This window comes from Peromyscus maniculatus, chromosome 23 (genome assembly GCF_049852395.1).
Source record: "Peromyscus maniculatus bairdii isolate BWxNUB_F1_BW_parent chromosome 23, HU_Pman_BW_mat_3.1, whole genome shotgun sequence".
NCBI lineage: Eukaryota > Metazoa > Chordata > Mammalia > Rodentia > Cricetidae > Peromyscus > Peromyscus maniculatus.
In genome coordinates this window covers 53,245,965-53,260,393 of record NC_134874.1, presented here as the reverse complement: position 1 = coordinate 53,260,393, position 14,429 = coordinate 53,245,965, and the positions used below count along the sequence as shown (strand labels likewise).

The following is a 14,429-nucleotide window of genomic DNA, read 5'->3' as shown; positions in this document are numbered from 1 at the left end:
GAGGTGGCACACCTGCTCACGGGTGGAGGTCAGAGGACGGCGCTGGGAACTTGATTTTCTCCTTCCACCGTGGGTTCCAGGGGTCAAACTGAGGTCCTGTCATTGGTCCGTTTTGAAGACACCTCCAAAGCTGCGAGCAGCGTAGGGTTGTGACATGCCTCCTGGAGGCCCCTGGGTCTGTGGTGTAATTAGCGAACATTGCCAGCCCAGGCCAAGGCATTTCAGAGAATTAGGAACCATCTACCTCTGGGTGCCTTCCCTGTCCTCAGCCCCACTTCCGAGTGACTCTGACTCTGCCAGCTGTGCATATGACTGGATGACCCTCTGACTCTGCCAGCTGTGCATGACTGGATGACCCTCAGAGACGTCATCTGGAAGTCTGTAACTGACTGTCAGGTCGTGATTTTATGAAGAGAACTTTGCAACACTGGCCAGTGCTTTTAGGGCAGGGTTATTCATGACCTTCATTTCTTCCCACCTCCCATCCAGAACCATCACATAGGCTGGGTAACTGCCAGTGTGTATAACCTAATGAAGATCTGCCTTGAATTTCTCTTTTCCAGACACAGCCTCCCAAGTTCTCAGGCTCACAGACTGGTGCCCCTTGAAATGCCTTGCAATTTTATTTCTACAAAGTCAGTCTTTCCAACAGCCTGATTGGCCTCTCAGCAAGGAATACAGTATGAAAAATAATCCCATCTTAAATCATTTCAAATGCAAGTTAAAATACAAAATCAGTTCGCAGATCTCTTTGGAGGTCTGTCTTCCATAACGAAGCATGAACTATTACTGATAACGATAATAGAGTCATGCATAAAGTGGATGTCACATCTTACTATAGGTTTCCAGTGGAAGGCTTGGATTCCAAACTAGTATCGGTTCCCGCTGTAGCCAAAGTGAAGCCAAATTAGCCACCTCCCTCTACGTCTTTTGTGTCTGTGTAGCTAGGCCTTGCTGTTGGTGTTCCCGTCGGTCTTTAAAGCCAACTGTTCCTGTCTCTAGCTCCTTTCCTGTGGGCTCCTGGACAAGCTGAAGTTCAGCGTGCTGGAACTGCAGGAGTACCTGGACACCTATAACAACAGAAAAGAGGCCACGCTCTCGGTAAGCCCGTGTGCGCATGCGCACGCGCAGCAGTTCCGCTGTGGCAGAGAGAGCCCAGCCAGGAGAGGTCCCGGGGATCGTGAATAACTGCGTGGGCCCGGTCGGGATTGTAGTCCCTATCTAATGGCGACAGAACAGCGTATAACCCTGGTTATTGTCAAATGCACATGACCTTGGTCAAAAGGCCAAGGAGCTCAAATAGAACCAAAGAAAGAGCAACGTTATGCTTTATCCCCCAGTGTCCCCACCAAGAAACCAGCACAAGCCCGGCGGTGCTGGCGCGCCCCTTTAATCCCAGCACTCAGGAGGCAGAGGCAGGTGGATCTCTGTGAGTTGGAGGCCAGCCTGGTCTACAGAGCGAGATCCAGGACAGGCATCATAACTATACAGAGAAACCCTGTATCGAAAAACTTAAAAAAAAAAAAAAAAGAATTTTTCTTGAGTCCTCAAGTGAGACATGCTTTTTTGGGGGGGTGGTTCTGAGACAGGGTCTCTCACTATGTAGCCCTGCCTGGCCTGGAGCTTGCTATGTAGACCAGGCTGGTCTCAAATTCAATGAGGATTAAAGGCATGTGCCACCACATCTGGTCACGAAGTTATGTTTTAAAGGGCAGGAAAAGGGGATTAACAGCTTAGAGCACTGGTTTGTTTCCAGCACCTACATGATGGCTCACAACCATCTGCCAATCTAATTCCAAGGGATCTCTCACCCGCTTCTGGCCCACAGGCATGCACATACGTACATGCAGGCAAACACACCTACACAGAAAAAGAAATAAGTGAATCTAAAGGAGAATTTTTTGCTTTTAAAAAATGTATTTTTTTCATGACCATTACGGAACCTGTGCAGGTATTAGAGTTTCAGTCTTTAGCCTTTTAAAGAGGACCCTTTCCTAAAAGTCATTCCAGCAGAATTCTATTTGGCCTTGTTAGAAGCATGATCGGGTTTCCCTGCCAGACGCCATGGTTTAAATGTTCTCGGGACGTCTGTGGCTCTACCCATGTCCTGTGTCTCTTTTTCTGATGACCAGTGGCTTGCCAACTGTAAGGCAACATTCGCAGGCGGCTCGAGAGATGGAGTGATCACCTGCCAGCCCGGGGACTCGGAAGAAAAGGTAATGAACTCCTGGAGAGGCCACGTCTCTCCTGTGGTCTGGCTCTGTGCGGGTTTGATCCTCACAGGCAGCAGGGAATTGGGAGAGAGGAAGAGGTGGAAGGAGCCACCTTCCACACTCACGGGAACCGGACAGAGGAAGGCATGCATCCATACCGTGCACGGCTGTGTGTTGGCACTGGGGGACTTCCGTTTTCTCCTTTCTGGAAAAATAGAGACATAAAATTAACCTTCCTGCCAGGTGCTGTTTTAACCATGCTAATCACTTCCTAATAAGCCTGTTCTTAATCCAGAATATAAAATCGCTTGCTGGACTGCTCAGTTCCTCCCTGAACCGTCAAGGAAAGGAAATGTGTCTGTCGTTTTCTTACCAAACACTGCAAAACAGAGTTTCCCATTTCGAACCGCCTAAGTGCGTGCCATATGCCAGCAGCTGATTACGTCCTTGTTATATTATGAAGGAAGTCCGGGAGACGAGTGAGATAAAACTATTCACTCTGCAGTTAGGTGTGAAGGGCCTCCTGTTCGGTTCCTAGGGTTCCCACCAAGACTCTGCCCTCCTGACATTGTCAGGGAGATAGCTATCAATCAAGACATTGTGGGGCATAGCCTGTGCTAAGTGGCTTTAAGAACAGAAAAGGAAAAAAAAAGTGTGCATGAGCACACACAGCAGGGAGCTCTGGAAAAACTTCTTGGTTGGTGTAGGAGGCAGAAAGAGATCTCAAATGTGAAGCAGAGGTAACTGGGGAAGGGGGAAGGCTCATGTAAAGGTCCTGGGGCAGAAGGGAGCATGATGTTCTATAACTGAGGAGAGGCTGTAGGACCACAGTGCAGACCTAAAGGCCAGCCCGAGGAGCTTCTGCAGACCTTGGCAGAAGTCTGGCTGGGAGGGCCAGCCGCTCCACAGCGATGGTGTAAACAACCAGCCAGTTAAGCAGCAGGGCTAAGCGTCACCATGCGGCACGTACCATACGGACAAGCTCAGGAAGGCAAGAGGGCACAAGGGAAGGGGAGCCAGGAGGGCACTACCCAGTCCATGTGGAGGAAGTGTTACCTTGGCATCGGTCGTTACTGAGAAGACATTTCCTGTTACACACCCTCCTGTGAAAGAAAACAGGCTTTAGCTGGGCCTGGCGGCGCACGCCTGTAATCCCAGCACTCGAGAGGCAGAGGCAGGCAGATCTCTGTGAGTCCAAGGCCAGCCTGGCCTACAAAGCAAGTTCCAGGACAGCCAGGACTGTTAAAACAGAGAAAGCCTGTCTCAAAAATAAATAAATAAATAAATAAATAAATAAATAAATAAATAAACCAACACCAGGCTTTATTAATATATAAAGAGTCCAGTAAGGTTTGGGGTGAAATTTTTCAACCTAACACCAGTAATTCAAGACCAATTTGGTCACCATCACCAAGCAAGTTTACAATGCTAAGAACTACACTCGCCACTGCCCTGTTCCTCCATAGCCCCAGGAGAAGTGAACAAGGATCGGAAAAATAGGCTGAGAAATATCTAGACAGGGTTACTGAAGGCAGTTTTTGCTCTTTTTGAAAATACATTTGTATTTCACTCTGTAGTTTCTAGACTTCTGTTTTGTTTTTTGAGACAGGTTTCTCTGTGTAGCCCTGGTTGTCCTGGAACTCACTCTGTAGATCAGGCTGGCTTTGAACTCACAGAGGTCCACCTGCCTCTGCCTCCTGAGGGCTAGGAGTAAAGGTGTCTGCCACCACCGCCCACAGTCATCCTAGGGTCCCCCCTGCTATGTAGCCTCCCTGGATGTGTGGGTTGCAGCCTGATTATCCTTTGCTTTATATCTAGTATCCACTTATGAGTGAGTTCACCTTACATCTTGTAGTCCTATCACCGAGAGAAGTCGAGGCAGGAACCTGGAGGCAGGAACCGAAGCAGAGACATGCGGAATGCTGCTGACTGGCTTGCTCCACCTGCCTTCTCATACAACCCAGGACCAAACACCCTCTTAGGGATGGCACCACTCACAGAGAGCTGGGCCCTCACACATCAATCAAGGATATATTCCCTACAGACATATCCACCGGCCAATCAGTTGTAGGCAGTTCCTCAATTGAGGGCTCCCTCCTTTCAGCTAACTCTGGTTTGTGTCAAGTTGAAAAACAAAAACACTAACCAGCACAGTGACATCCCTCTGAAATAAGGAATTTTCCATTGTGCATTGGAGAGAAGCTCAGTGGCAAGCTGTAAACGCCATATTCCATCTCTCCAAGTTGTCTGTAGCCTACTCTTAGAGGCAAAACACACACAGAGAGAACAAACAAACAAACAAACAAAAACCGGAGAGTGACTCCCAGCATATATTGAAATGTGTAAGGTGTTTTTTCAGGAATCTGCAGAAGTAGTGAAGCTACATGCAATACCTAGAAGTATTCTGTGGGGTTCAGAAAAAAAGTGGTGGGAGAGCAGCATCTAGTCTGATGCCGTCAACCTGCGAGTGAAACCAACCAGGTCTTCCCCCAGCTAGCACTAGTTTGGAGTTTCAGATTTCCTGCCGGTTCATGGACACAGTGGTCACCAGGGAACTTGGGCAGCAGCCAGCTGTCAGGGGAAGATGCTTTTAATCTCATGGATGTAATAATTTTGGAGTCTTAGGCCAGTTAACGGTTTGGGCTTCCTGGTGCTTGTATTAACAATTCTCTAGGGTAAGGTACAGCACCTGCTAAATAGCGCAGAAAACAGGGTGAGCAGTTTGCTTTTGTCTTACAAGATCATTCCTGTTCACATGCACATACTGTTGGGGAGTTTTTTCCTTCACCTGTCAAGACAGAAAATCCTTTTCACAGTTTGCAATCTGCACTTACTAAATAAAGACTGCTTCCCACTGGCCCCTTGTTCTGGAGTGGCTCCCCCTGGTGATTGAAGTTCACATAAACTTAGGTCAGGAAGCCAAGTCAGCCAGCTCTGATCTCTGCAGGCTGTATTTTCAGCCTCCAACCTGTAAAGCAGTTAATACAGCTCCTCTCTCCAGTTCTGCAGAAGTGCTCCGCCCCCCAGGAAAGCTGAAGATGCCTCGTTTGTTCGAATTTGTTTTGGTTGACATACTCACATTCAGAATGTATTTCTGACTCTGGATTCGAGCACAGTGATTTAGATTCAGCACACATGTGTTTCACCTTTCTGCAAAAACACCCTGTGGGCTGTTTTTCCTGGCCCTGTACAGTACAGGAATGAGAGGAGCCCTGTCCCCCTACCACCATGAGCTTACACAAGCTGAGCAAGTTAAATGTTGGACCAGACTGTTTGCCAGTCAGTTGAAACCCTCTAAACTCAGCCTCAGACATGGTCCATCTGTCTGTCTTCCAAAACCAATCTTCTCTCCCATACTGGCTAAAGATGTGTCTGCTAGGATTTGTTACAGTTTGTTTGGTTTGGGTGTTTTTGAGACAGGGTTTCTCTGTATAGCCCTGGCTGTCCTTGAACTCAGAGATCTGCCTACCTCTGCCTCCTGAGTGCAGGCATTAAATGGACCACCACCCCTTGACTATTTACAGTTTTCTGAAAAATAGTAAAAACCTGAGGGTGTGTTACCTGTATCACAGGCTTTCGGGTTTCTGGCTTTAAGGATATTCATGAACATGGTCCAAAAGCAATTTTTTTTTTCAACAAACAAAATATGGTGGTTGTCAACTGGAGATGTAGCTTGTTGGCAGAGACTGCCTAGCATGTGCAAGGCCTTAAGTTCAATCCCCAGCACTTCACAAAGAAAAAACAGTGGGAGAGAGGGAGGCAGAAAGAGTGGTAGCCATCACTGTCCCAAACCCAAATAGTGTTACGAGGTGAGTGAGTGACGGTCCTCCCTGCTTAAATGGAATGCGCTCTCACGCTATAAAGACACTCATCAGTAGCGAGGTTACCTTCTACACAGAATCTAAACTTTATACATGTGACTTTCAACCACTGGGTATGAGAGAGTAAGCCAGGAAGAGTTGTGTACGCCTGTAATTCCATCACTCGGGGTCCAGAGGCAGGGGCACTAAAATCTCAAGTCCAAGGCCGACTTCAGACTTTCAGCAATCCTCCTGCCTCAGCCTCCCAGAATGATGGGCTTACAGGCATATACCACTATAAGTCTGCAGTTTTCAGACTTCCTGCTCCTCGGTTGTTCAGGGTTGGTTCTTGGAGTCTGCTTCCTGTCCCTCCTCCTCCGCTAGGACCCAACCCACCCCCACCTAGCCAGTCCAGATAACACATTTCTAAGACAAGCTTACATCAAAAGACTTAAGGAAAATTTCTAAAATCCTTGGGACCACAAAAGGCAATGACATTCCCACAGCCATGGTCAAAAGAATCTTAAATTGCCCGAGACAAACAGGTACATTTACTTTGTTTTTTGTTCTTGTTTTTTGTTTGTTTGTTTGTTTCCTAAGATGGTTTCTCTGTGTAGCCCTAGCTGTCCTGGAACCGGACAGGCTATAGACCAGGCTGGCCTCAAATTAGAGGTCTGCCTGCCTCTGTCTCCCAAGTGCTGAGATTAAAGGTGCAAAGACTTGTAGTGGGATTGTTGTTTAAAACCTGGCTATAAAGAAAACCCAAGGGGTTGGGTGTTTAGCTCAGTGGTAGAGCGCTTGCCTAGCAAGCGCAAGGCCCTGGGTTCGATCCTCAGCTCCAAAAAAAAAAAAAAAAAAAAAAAGAAAGAAAGAAAAAGAAAAAGAAAAAAGAAAATCCAAGCCCCAAATGAAAGCAAGCATTATCATTTCCCACAAGACAGCCCCTTAGAAAGGCAGTTATACTCTTTTGAAAACCCTAAATACAAATAAGGTTCTGGTCTGTGGCCTAGCGAAGGAATTCCAGATGACAAAAGCCAAGGAAGCTGCCCCCAGGCCACCTAAAAAGGAGCCCTCAGGAGGAACATCAGTTACTAGTCTCATCAAAGTTGGCCATCACCCAAGAAACACACAATTGTGCCCTAAGAGCTGAGTGGGAGGAATTCGGTGACATTCCTCAGGAACAAGCCCGAGCTAGCAAAGAAAGTTCATTTGCCTCTACTGACCAGAGACAACTTCACTGTCTTGATGAGGTCCTTGGATTGTGGCCTTGTTCTGTAAATGAGAACAGTATTGATCTTCACTTAGGACTATATCATTTACCCAGCACTTACATCAACTCAGGACAGAAAAATAAAGTCCAGGTCAGCAGCACTGCCCTTCTTCTGTGCTTACTAAATAAACATTATGTTCCTATCTGATAAATTCCCAGTAGTCTTCGCTGCTGGCCCTGTGCAGGGCTGGAGAGATGGCTCAGTGGTTAAGAGTATTGGCTGCTTATGCAGAAGATCTGAGTTCAGCTCTCAGCATCCATATCAGGTGGCTGACCTGTAACCCCAGCTCCAGGGGATCCAATGCCTCTGGCCTCCACAAGCATGTGCCCGTGTATGCGTGCGCGCGCGCACACACAAAATATTAAAAGTAATTTTTAAAGACTGGCCCTGTGACTAGGTGGTGGTGGTGCACACCTTTAGTCCCAGAACTCAGCAAGCCGATCTCTAATTTGAGACCAGCCTGGTCTACTGAGTGAATTCCAGGACACCCAGGGCTCCACAGAGAAACCCTGTCTCAAAAACCCAAAAATAAAAAATAAAAAACAAACCTGTTCTTGTGTGCCTAAGCTGAGAGTTTACTATGTGTTAGCACCTAGTAACAAAGCTTGCAGACATCTAGAGACTTGTGAGTGCCTCAGCCTTCCAATGTACAACACAGACTTTAAGGAATTTCCCTTTCAAAGCTTTGAGAGAGAAACATGACCAGGATCCCAGAAAAAGTTTCTCATTAAATTTACAGTGACCACACACATCACTCTCGTGTGATATTGACAGCGGGTGAGAGACAAGGGGGCCAGGAACCAGAGGCGGGGTCTGAGTGGGTGAGAGACAGGGGGACCAGGAACCAGTGGCGGGGGTCTGAGTGCGGGTGAGAAACAGGGGGGCCAGGAACCAGTGGCGGGGGTCTGAGTGCGGGTGAGAGACAGGGGGACCAGGAACCAGTGGCGGGGGTCTGAGTGCGGGTGAGAGACAGACAGGGGGACCAGGAACCAGAGGCGGGGGTCTGAGTGGGTGAGAGACAGGGGGGCCAGGAACCAGAGGCAGGGGTCTGAGTGGGTGAGAAACAGATAGGGGGACCAGGAACCAGAGGTGGGGGTCTGAGTGCGGGTGAGAGACAGACAGGGGGACCAGGAACCAGAGGTGGGGGTCTGAGTGCGGGTGAGAAACAGGGGGGCCAGGAACCAGAGGCGGGGGTCTGAGTGGGTGAGAGACAGGGGGACCAGGAACCAGAGGCAGGGGTCTGAGTGGGTGAGAGACAGACAGGGGGACCAGGAACCAGAGGCGGGGGTCTGAGTGGGTGAGAGACAGGGGGGCCAGGAACCAGAGGTGGGGGTCTGAGTGCTCCTTCAGTAGCATTTGTAGACCCCAGTGCCGAGCTGACAGTTTCGTTATTCACTGGACCGTGTGTTTAAGTATACTATATTAAACTGACAGTCCAAAAGTTGTTTGGGTTTTTTGTTTGTTTTTAAGAATTTTCCTTGCCAGGGATTAGTAAGGGAGTGAGGTAGTGCTTAAATACTTGGAAAGTTCAGAACGGAGATAGATGGACTCGGTAACTGGAGTCCAACTGAATTGACCAAGCTGGTGTTTGGGGTAGGGCTGAGGCAGGGACTTCCTATAAAGCCAGGCTGGCCCCAAACTCCCCGATCATCTTGCTTTAGCCTCCAAAGTGTGAAACTACAGGGGTGCTCCACAAGGCCTGGCTTAAACAAATGGATTTTGATTGGTTTGGTTTTTCGAGACAGGGTTTCTCCGTGTAGCTTTGGAGCCTGTCCTGGAGCTCAAGCTGTAGATCAGGCTGGCCTCGAACTCACAGAGATTCGTCTGCCTCTGCCTCCTGAGTGCTGGGATCAAAGGATTTAACCACTGCCTGGCAGATTTTGAAAATCTTTCAACATTTTCTTCAAATCGTGGTGCCCCTTCCCGCCTACCAAAATTTTCCACAAACTGGTTCTATGGTTAGAGTGTCATTGGTAACATTTAAGAAACAGTAGCTACAGCTGAACATGGCCCATTTTGTAAAATTTCAATATCTTAAGTTAATAACCAGTTTTAGGTTGTCTTTTAGGAATGATTTAGCAGATCTTTTGTTTGTTTGTTTGTTTGTTTGTTTGTAAGTGTGATGATGGATGCTCACACCATTGCAGGACAATGTGCCTCGCACAGACCTTGTTATATATTGGCAAGTACCTGTGAAGAAACCGTGATCATAAAAAATAAAATACATGGAAATACTTACACTGCATATTTGTTCGAGAGTATACAATGTCTACGCCTTTGAGAATATCTAGCAGCCTTTTACATGTTCTCGATCTGAGGGCTGGAGAGATCTCAGTGGTTGAGAGCAGGCCCTGCTCTTGCAGGGGGCCTGGATTTAGTTCCCAGCACTCAAATTAGGTGATTCACAGCTGCCTGTAACTCCAGCTCTTGGGAGAATCCATTGCCTCTGGTCCCCAAGGGCACCAGCACTCAGGTACGCATACCCACATATACATAACTTTTAAAAATCATCGATACATATTCCCAGTCTGAAAGACAATCCAAACTAAAGAAAATAAGTGATACTGTAATTGGCACCAGGGGACAGTTCTTCAGGTTGCTCAGTTGCCCTCATAGCTTATCATGTTTCTACTTGCTATTCACATTAATGTACTCAAATTGTCAGGACACACACACACACACACACACACACACACACACACACACACACACACACACACAAAGAGGTAACTTCTAGTCGCCCAGGTGGACTCAGAGAAAATCTAAACCAACTAATCCGAGAATCCCAAGGACTAAGAGTCATGTTTTCCAATGACGTTGCCCACTAAAGCTTGTCTTTCCACCAGACCGCTGTGCATGTTGAATGGGTACGACACTGGCAGGCTGCTGGCCAGGTCTGGGCCAGCAAAGCTAACCCCGCGGCAGCTCTGCTCCCGGAAGAGGGCCATGCTTTCTATTGCATGCCACACTGACCCTGTCCTCTCTTTCCTTTCCTGTCTTTCCCGCGCCATGCTTGCTGCGTAGCAAATGGAATCTCTTGCAGTAAGTTAACTTTTTCTTTCATATTCTTTGTCCACGGAGGCATGGACCCCATCATGAGCCTGATTTTTACCGTGAACTGTTGTATCTCTTAGCATGTTTTCCCTTTTTGGTTTTTCTTTTCTTTTCTTTGGTAGATTGAGATGTGGCAGCTTATTGGTAGTTCTCTGGGATGCTTTCTCCCCAAAACAGAAACCTACATTGCTATGAATTCTCATTCTCTCCATGGAAATTTTTAAACAACAAATACCATCACTTGGCATTTAGGAAAGTCAAGAGTTTTCATGGCTAGGTTTCACCCTAAATTGGGAAGATAACATTATTTTTAAACACTTTTTTTTTTATTAATTTGCAAGATCCTGGCAGATGCATTTCATATCAAATTTTATAGGGTTCCCATTTTTAACAACGTTTAAGTTATCGTAAGGAATTTTACTGAAACAACCAAAGACCTGCTTAATTAGTGCACTAATTCTCCACTCTAGGGCTATTTTACCAGTACTTTGAAAAAGGAAAAAATAACATCTAAATAGAATTGGTTTTCTCCTAGAAGGAGGAAAATTGGGGAAAGGAGGAGCTTAGCTTAGCATGAAATATATATGTATATATATGTATGTATATATATATATATGCATCAATTTTAGTAACTTAAAAATCAGAATCAAAAGACATGTCTGTGATATCAACAAAATATACTCCAGAAAACTTAAAACTCTTGTGATTTATCTCCTTCACCCGATTTGGGAAGTTTCCTCAACTCTCTCAATTCTGAGATGAGTTCTCCTTAGACGGCATAAGCTCCCACTGACCCTGTCTGCGGGAGCCTCTTCTAAACCCAACAGCGGAGCCTTTGGATGCCTGGTTTAAATTTACAATCACTTTCACTGGAGACTGCTGAGTCCTAGTCTCCTGCCTGCTGGAGGCTCTCCCCGTCCTCTGTAAGGCCCCATACACCATGGAAGCCAGCTCACTGTTGATGTAAGACAGGCTGCTAGGAGACTACCGTTCAGAGTGCCGTGAACATTGGTGGGGGGATGACGGGGCTTCTTTCTCATCACTGTGTAGCTTGTATTTCTGCCTTCGGGAGTGGCTGCCCCCCCCCCCATGGCAGCCCAGACTCACACAGCTGTCGCCCCCAGCAGCAGTTCAGCTTACAAACTTAACACCTACAACTAGCTAGTGTTTTGCCTGTCAGCTTTCCCTTTAATAAAAAAGGATTCTTGGCTGTTCAAAGGCAGTTTGTAGCTTATAAACATTAACCCAGCTACTCAGCCGTAATTTATAGGTCTTTCGTTGGCAAATGCAACGGAAATGTGGCTCCCTCCATCCTTTTTCTAGCTGCTTCTAATTAGTCATACTTCGTTGTAGAGAAATGATATTCTGTAGTATACCATGAGGGGTCTCGCGGATGTTACGGAGAGGGTCTGGTTTTGTTTTGGTTAGAGTGTAAACAGACAGCTAAGGCTCCTTGCATCTTAGAGAAGCAGTGTGTGCGCGTCGCTTCTCCCCAGATTGACAGAACGAGCTGTGACAGCTGTCCTCCTCTGCGCCCCCTCTCTGTAGCAGCTGGAGCTCTGCCAGAGGCTGTACAAGCTGCATTTCCAGCTGCTGCTGCTCTACCAGTCCTACTGCAAGCTCATCGGGCAGGTGCACGAAGTGAGCTCCGTACCAGAGGTGAGTCCCCCCGCCCGGCTCGCCACCGAGACCACGTGGTGTCTTTAAAGCTATGGTTTGGGTTTGGGTTTTTTTGTCTTCCATCCTCCGCCCCCCCCCCCCCCCTATAATGGTACAAATTGGGTTAGTTGTTTTTGTTTGGGGTGGTTTTTTGCATATAACTACTATTTTGTTCAAGCACCAGTGAGAAAGAAATATATTTCTATTTTCAACTTTGAATGGTTTTCTAGAGCAGGGCCACACCTAAGGTGAAAAGAGTAAGGTAGCCTCACATTTGGGGGCAGTTTCGCCCCAGCCCTACAGTTACACCCGGGGGCCGTCCTTTGCATCACCCTGATGGGTCATCCTTCGAGAAAAGCCCTCCTTAGCACATAGCCTTTCACACTTGCCCGTATCCTAAGGTAAGAAAGAAATGTCTCAGGGTCTGGTGGTCTTCTGCTCCCTGCTTCAGGGTCAGGATGCGTCAGTGCATCTAAATGCAAAAATTAAAGTCACTTGGGCACGCTGCTTCCAATGGGCTCCAGTTTTCCTAGGCATGAGAGTGAAGGGGTGGTGGTGAGCACTGGAGAAGCGCAAGGGACTTATGTCTGACTTCCTAAGGGGGAGGATGGTCGGAGTCTGAGAGCTGTCCTGAGCAGAGTCTTACAGAACAAGGGCCAGCAATGGGGCCAAATACTCAGAAAAGAACCATCTTTGTTTGGCCTGGGCGGTGGTGGTGGTGGCGGTGGTAGCGCACGCCTTTAATCCCAGCACTCGGGAGACAGAGCCAGGTAGATCTCTGTGAGTTCGAGGCCAGCCTGTCTACAGAGTGAGAGCCAGGCCAGGCACCAAAACTACACAGAGAAACCCTGTCTTGAAAAAAAAAAAAAATCTTTGCTGGGCTATGGTGGCGCACACCTTTTAATCCCAGCACTCAGGAGGCAGAGGCAGGCCGATCTCTGTGAGCTCCAGCCTGGTCTACAAAATGAGTTCCAAGGCGCCGGGCGGTGGTGGCGCACGCCTTTAATCCCAGCACTCGGGAGGCAGAGCCAGGCGGATCTCTGTGAGTTCGAGGCCAGCCTGGGCTACAGAGTGAGTTCCAGGAAAGGCGCAAAGCTACCCCGAGAAACCCTGTCTCGAAAAACCAAAAAAAAAAAAAAAAAAAAAAAAATGAGTTCCAAGGCAGCCAAAGCTACAGAGAAACCCTACTCAAAAAATAAATAAATAATACAGTAAAATAAAATAAAAACAAGAACCATCTTCATCATAAACACAACAACATGGTGATAGGAGAGAGAGAGAATGCAGTCAGTTTCTATTGCTAGGATAAATGAATGCCTAAAAAAAGGAAAAACGTGCAAACACAGTGTATATACCACGGTCCATATTTAAAAAGCAATTGTAGCCAGATTATCTAGAAGTGCCTAATGCTTAAAAGGACCCGAATAATGAACCAACATACTGCCTCAAGGAAAGGAAGGCTAGAGTGGAAACCTTCAGAGAGACAAGGTCACTCATACCCCCACCTCCAGGTTATATGCAGAGAGGATCAAGTGAGATGCAGGAAGGCTTCCCCCACGTGAGGAAGACATGACCAGGAGGCACCAGCCACCACACCACACCACTGCTGCAGACATCGGTAAACCTGAGATTTTCGAGGATAATTTCTCAATTATCCAATTAAAGCAAGCTTTATTAAATACTGGCCAGGAAGATGGACATTGGCTAAGTTCATACCCAGGATTCACAGAGAATGACCATGACCTACCTTGGCCAGGTGCTTATAAAGGCAAGCTCAGGAGGTTCCGTACTTCCTGCCTTTGTCCAGTCAGGGGCAAGCATACATCCTGATGTACTTCCTGCCTACATACCTCCCATTCAGTGCAGTTGGGTCAACCAAACTTGTTTAGGGAGCTGGAAACGTGGGTGCTAATCTAGTATCCCCAAAAGTATCTGTCCTTCGGCAAGGGCTTACAGGTTAATCTTAGCCCCAGCAGCACCTGCGGGTGTCTGTTGTGGAGACCCCTACCATCCTCACAGGCCTGGGGTTCACAGAGTTTCTGTGCTCCAGAGGAAGCCCCACCCACTGCAGGACCCCTAGGCTACAGTGCGCCCTGCTCTGGAGGACAGTAGTCACTTCTCTATCAATTAAGGTTCTGCCATCATGGTCACCGTAGTCACCGATGGCAGCATACTGTTCCTCAGATGAGGGGCTGCAGCTCCCTGCCCCCCAATAGAAGCTGCAACTACAACCTGTGTAACCATGTGTAACCATATAACCCTCAGCCTCCCACCAAAGGTGCTACTATAACCTGCCCCCAGGTACCCAAAGCCAATGCCCAGTGGATCAGCCACGACTCCAGCACCCAAACTAGCATGACACTTTATCCATCGGGACCAGCCATTCCAGGCCCCCAGAAAATCCTCACCAGAGCTGGCCGGACAGTTATAAT

The 14,429-nt window shown here is 47.6% G+C and overlaps 1 protein-coding gene across 6 annotated transcripts in view; it reads left to right on the top strand.

Moving 5' to 3' along the window:
• The window catches only part of Fry (FRY microtubule binding protein), a 394,509-nt gene that overhangs the window by 371,671 nt on the left and 8,409 nt on the right, over positions 1-14,429 (top strand). For 5 of the 6 annotated variants that reach the window (XM_076560830.1, XM_076560825.1, XM_076560826.1 and 2 more), the window contains 4 exons: positions 1,003-1,101; positions 2,133-2,216; positions 10,309-10,326; positions 11,887-11,997. In XM_076560830.1, the coding sequence (XP_076416945.1) occupies positions 1,003-1,101; positions 2,133-2,216; positions 10,309-10,326; positions 11,887-11,997 (312 nt within the window). The remainder of the gene's footprint in view (positions 1-1,002; positions 1,102-2,132; positions 2,217-10,308; positions 10,327-11,886; positions 11,998-14,429) is intronic. The other variant, XM_076560829.1, reaches the window with a different exon arrangement.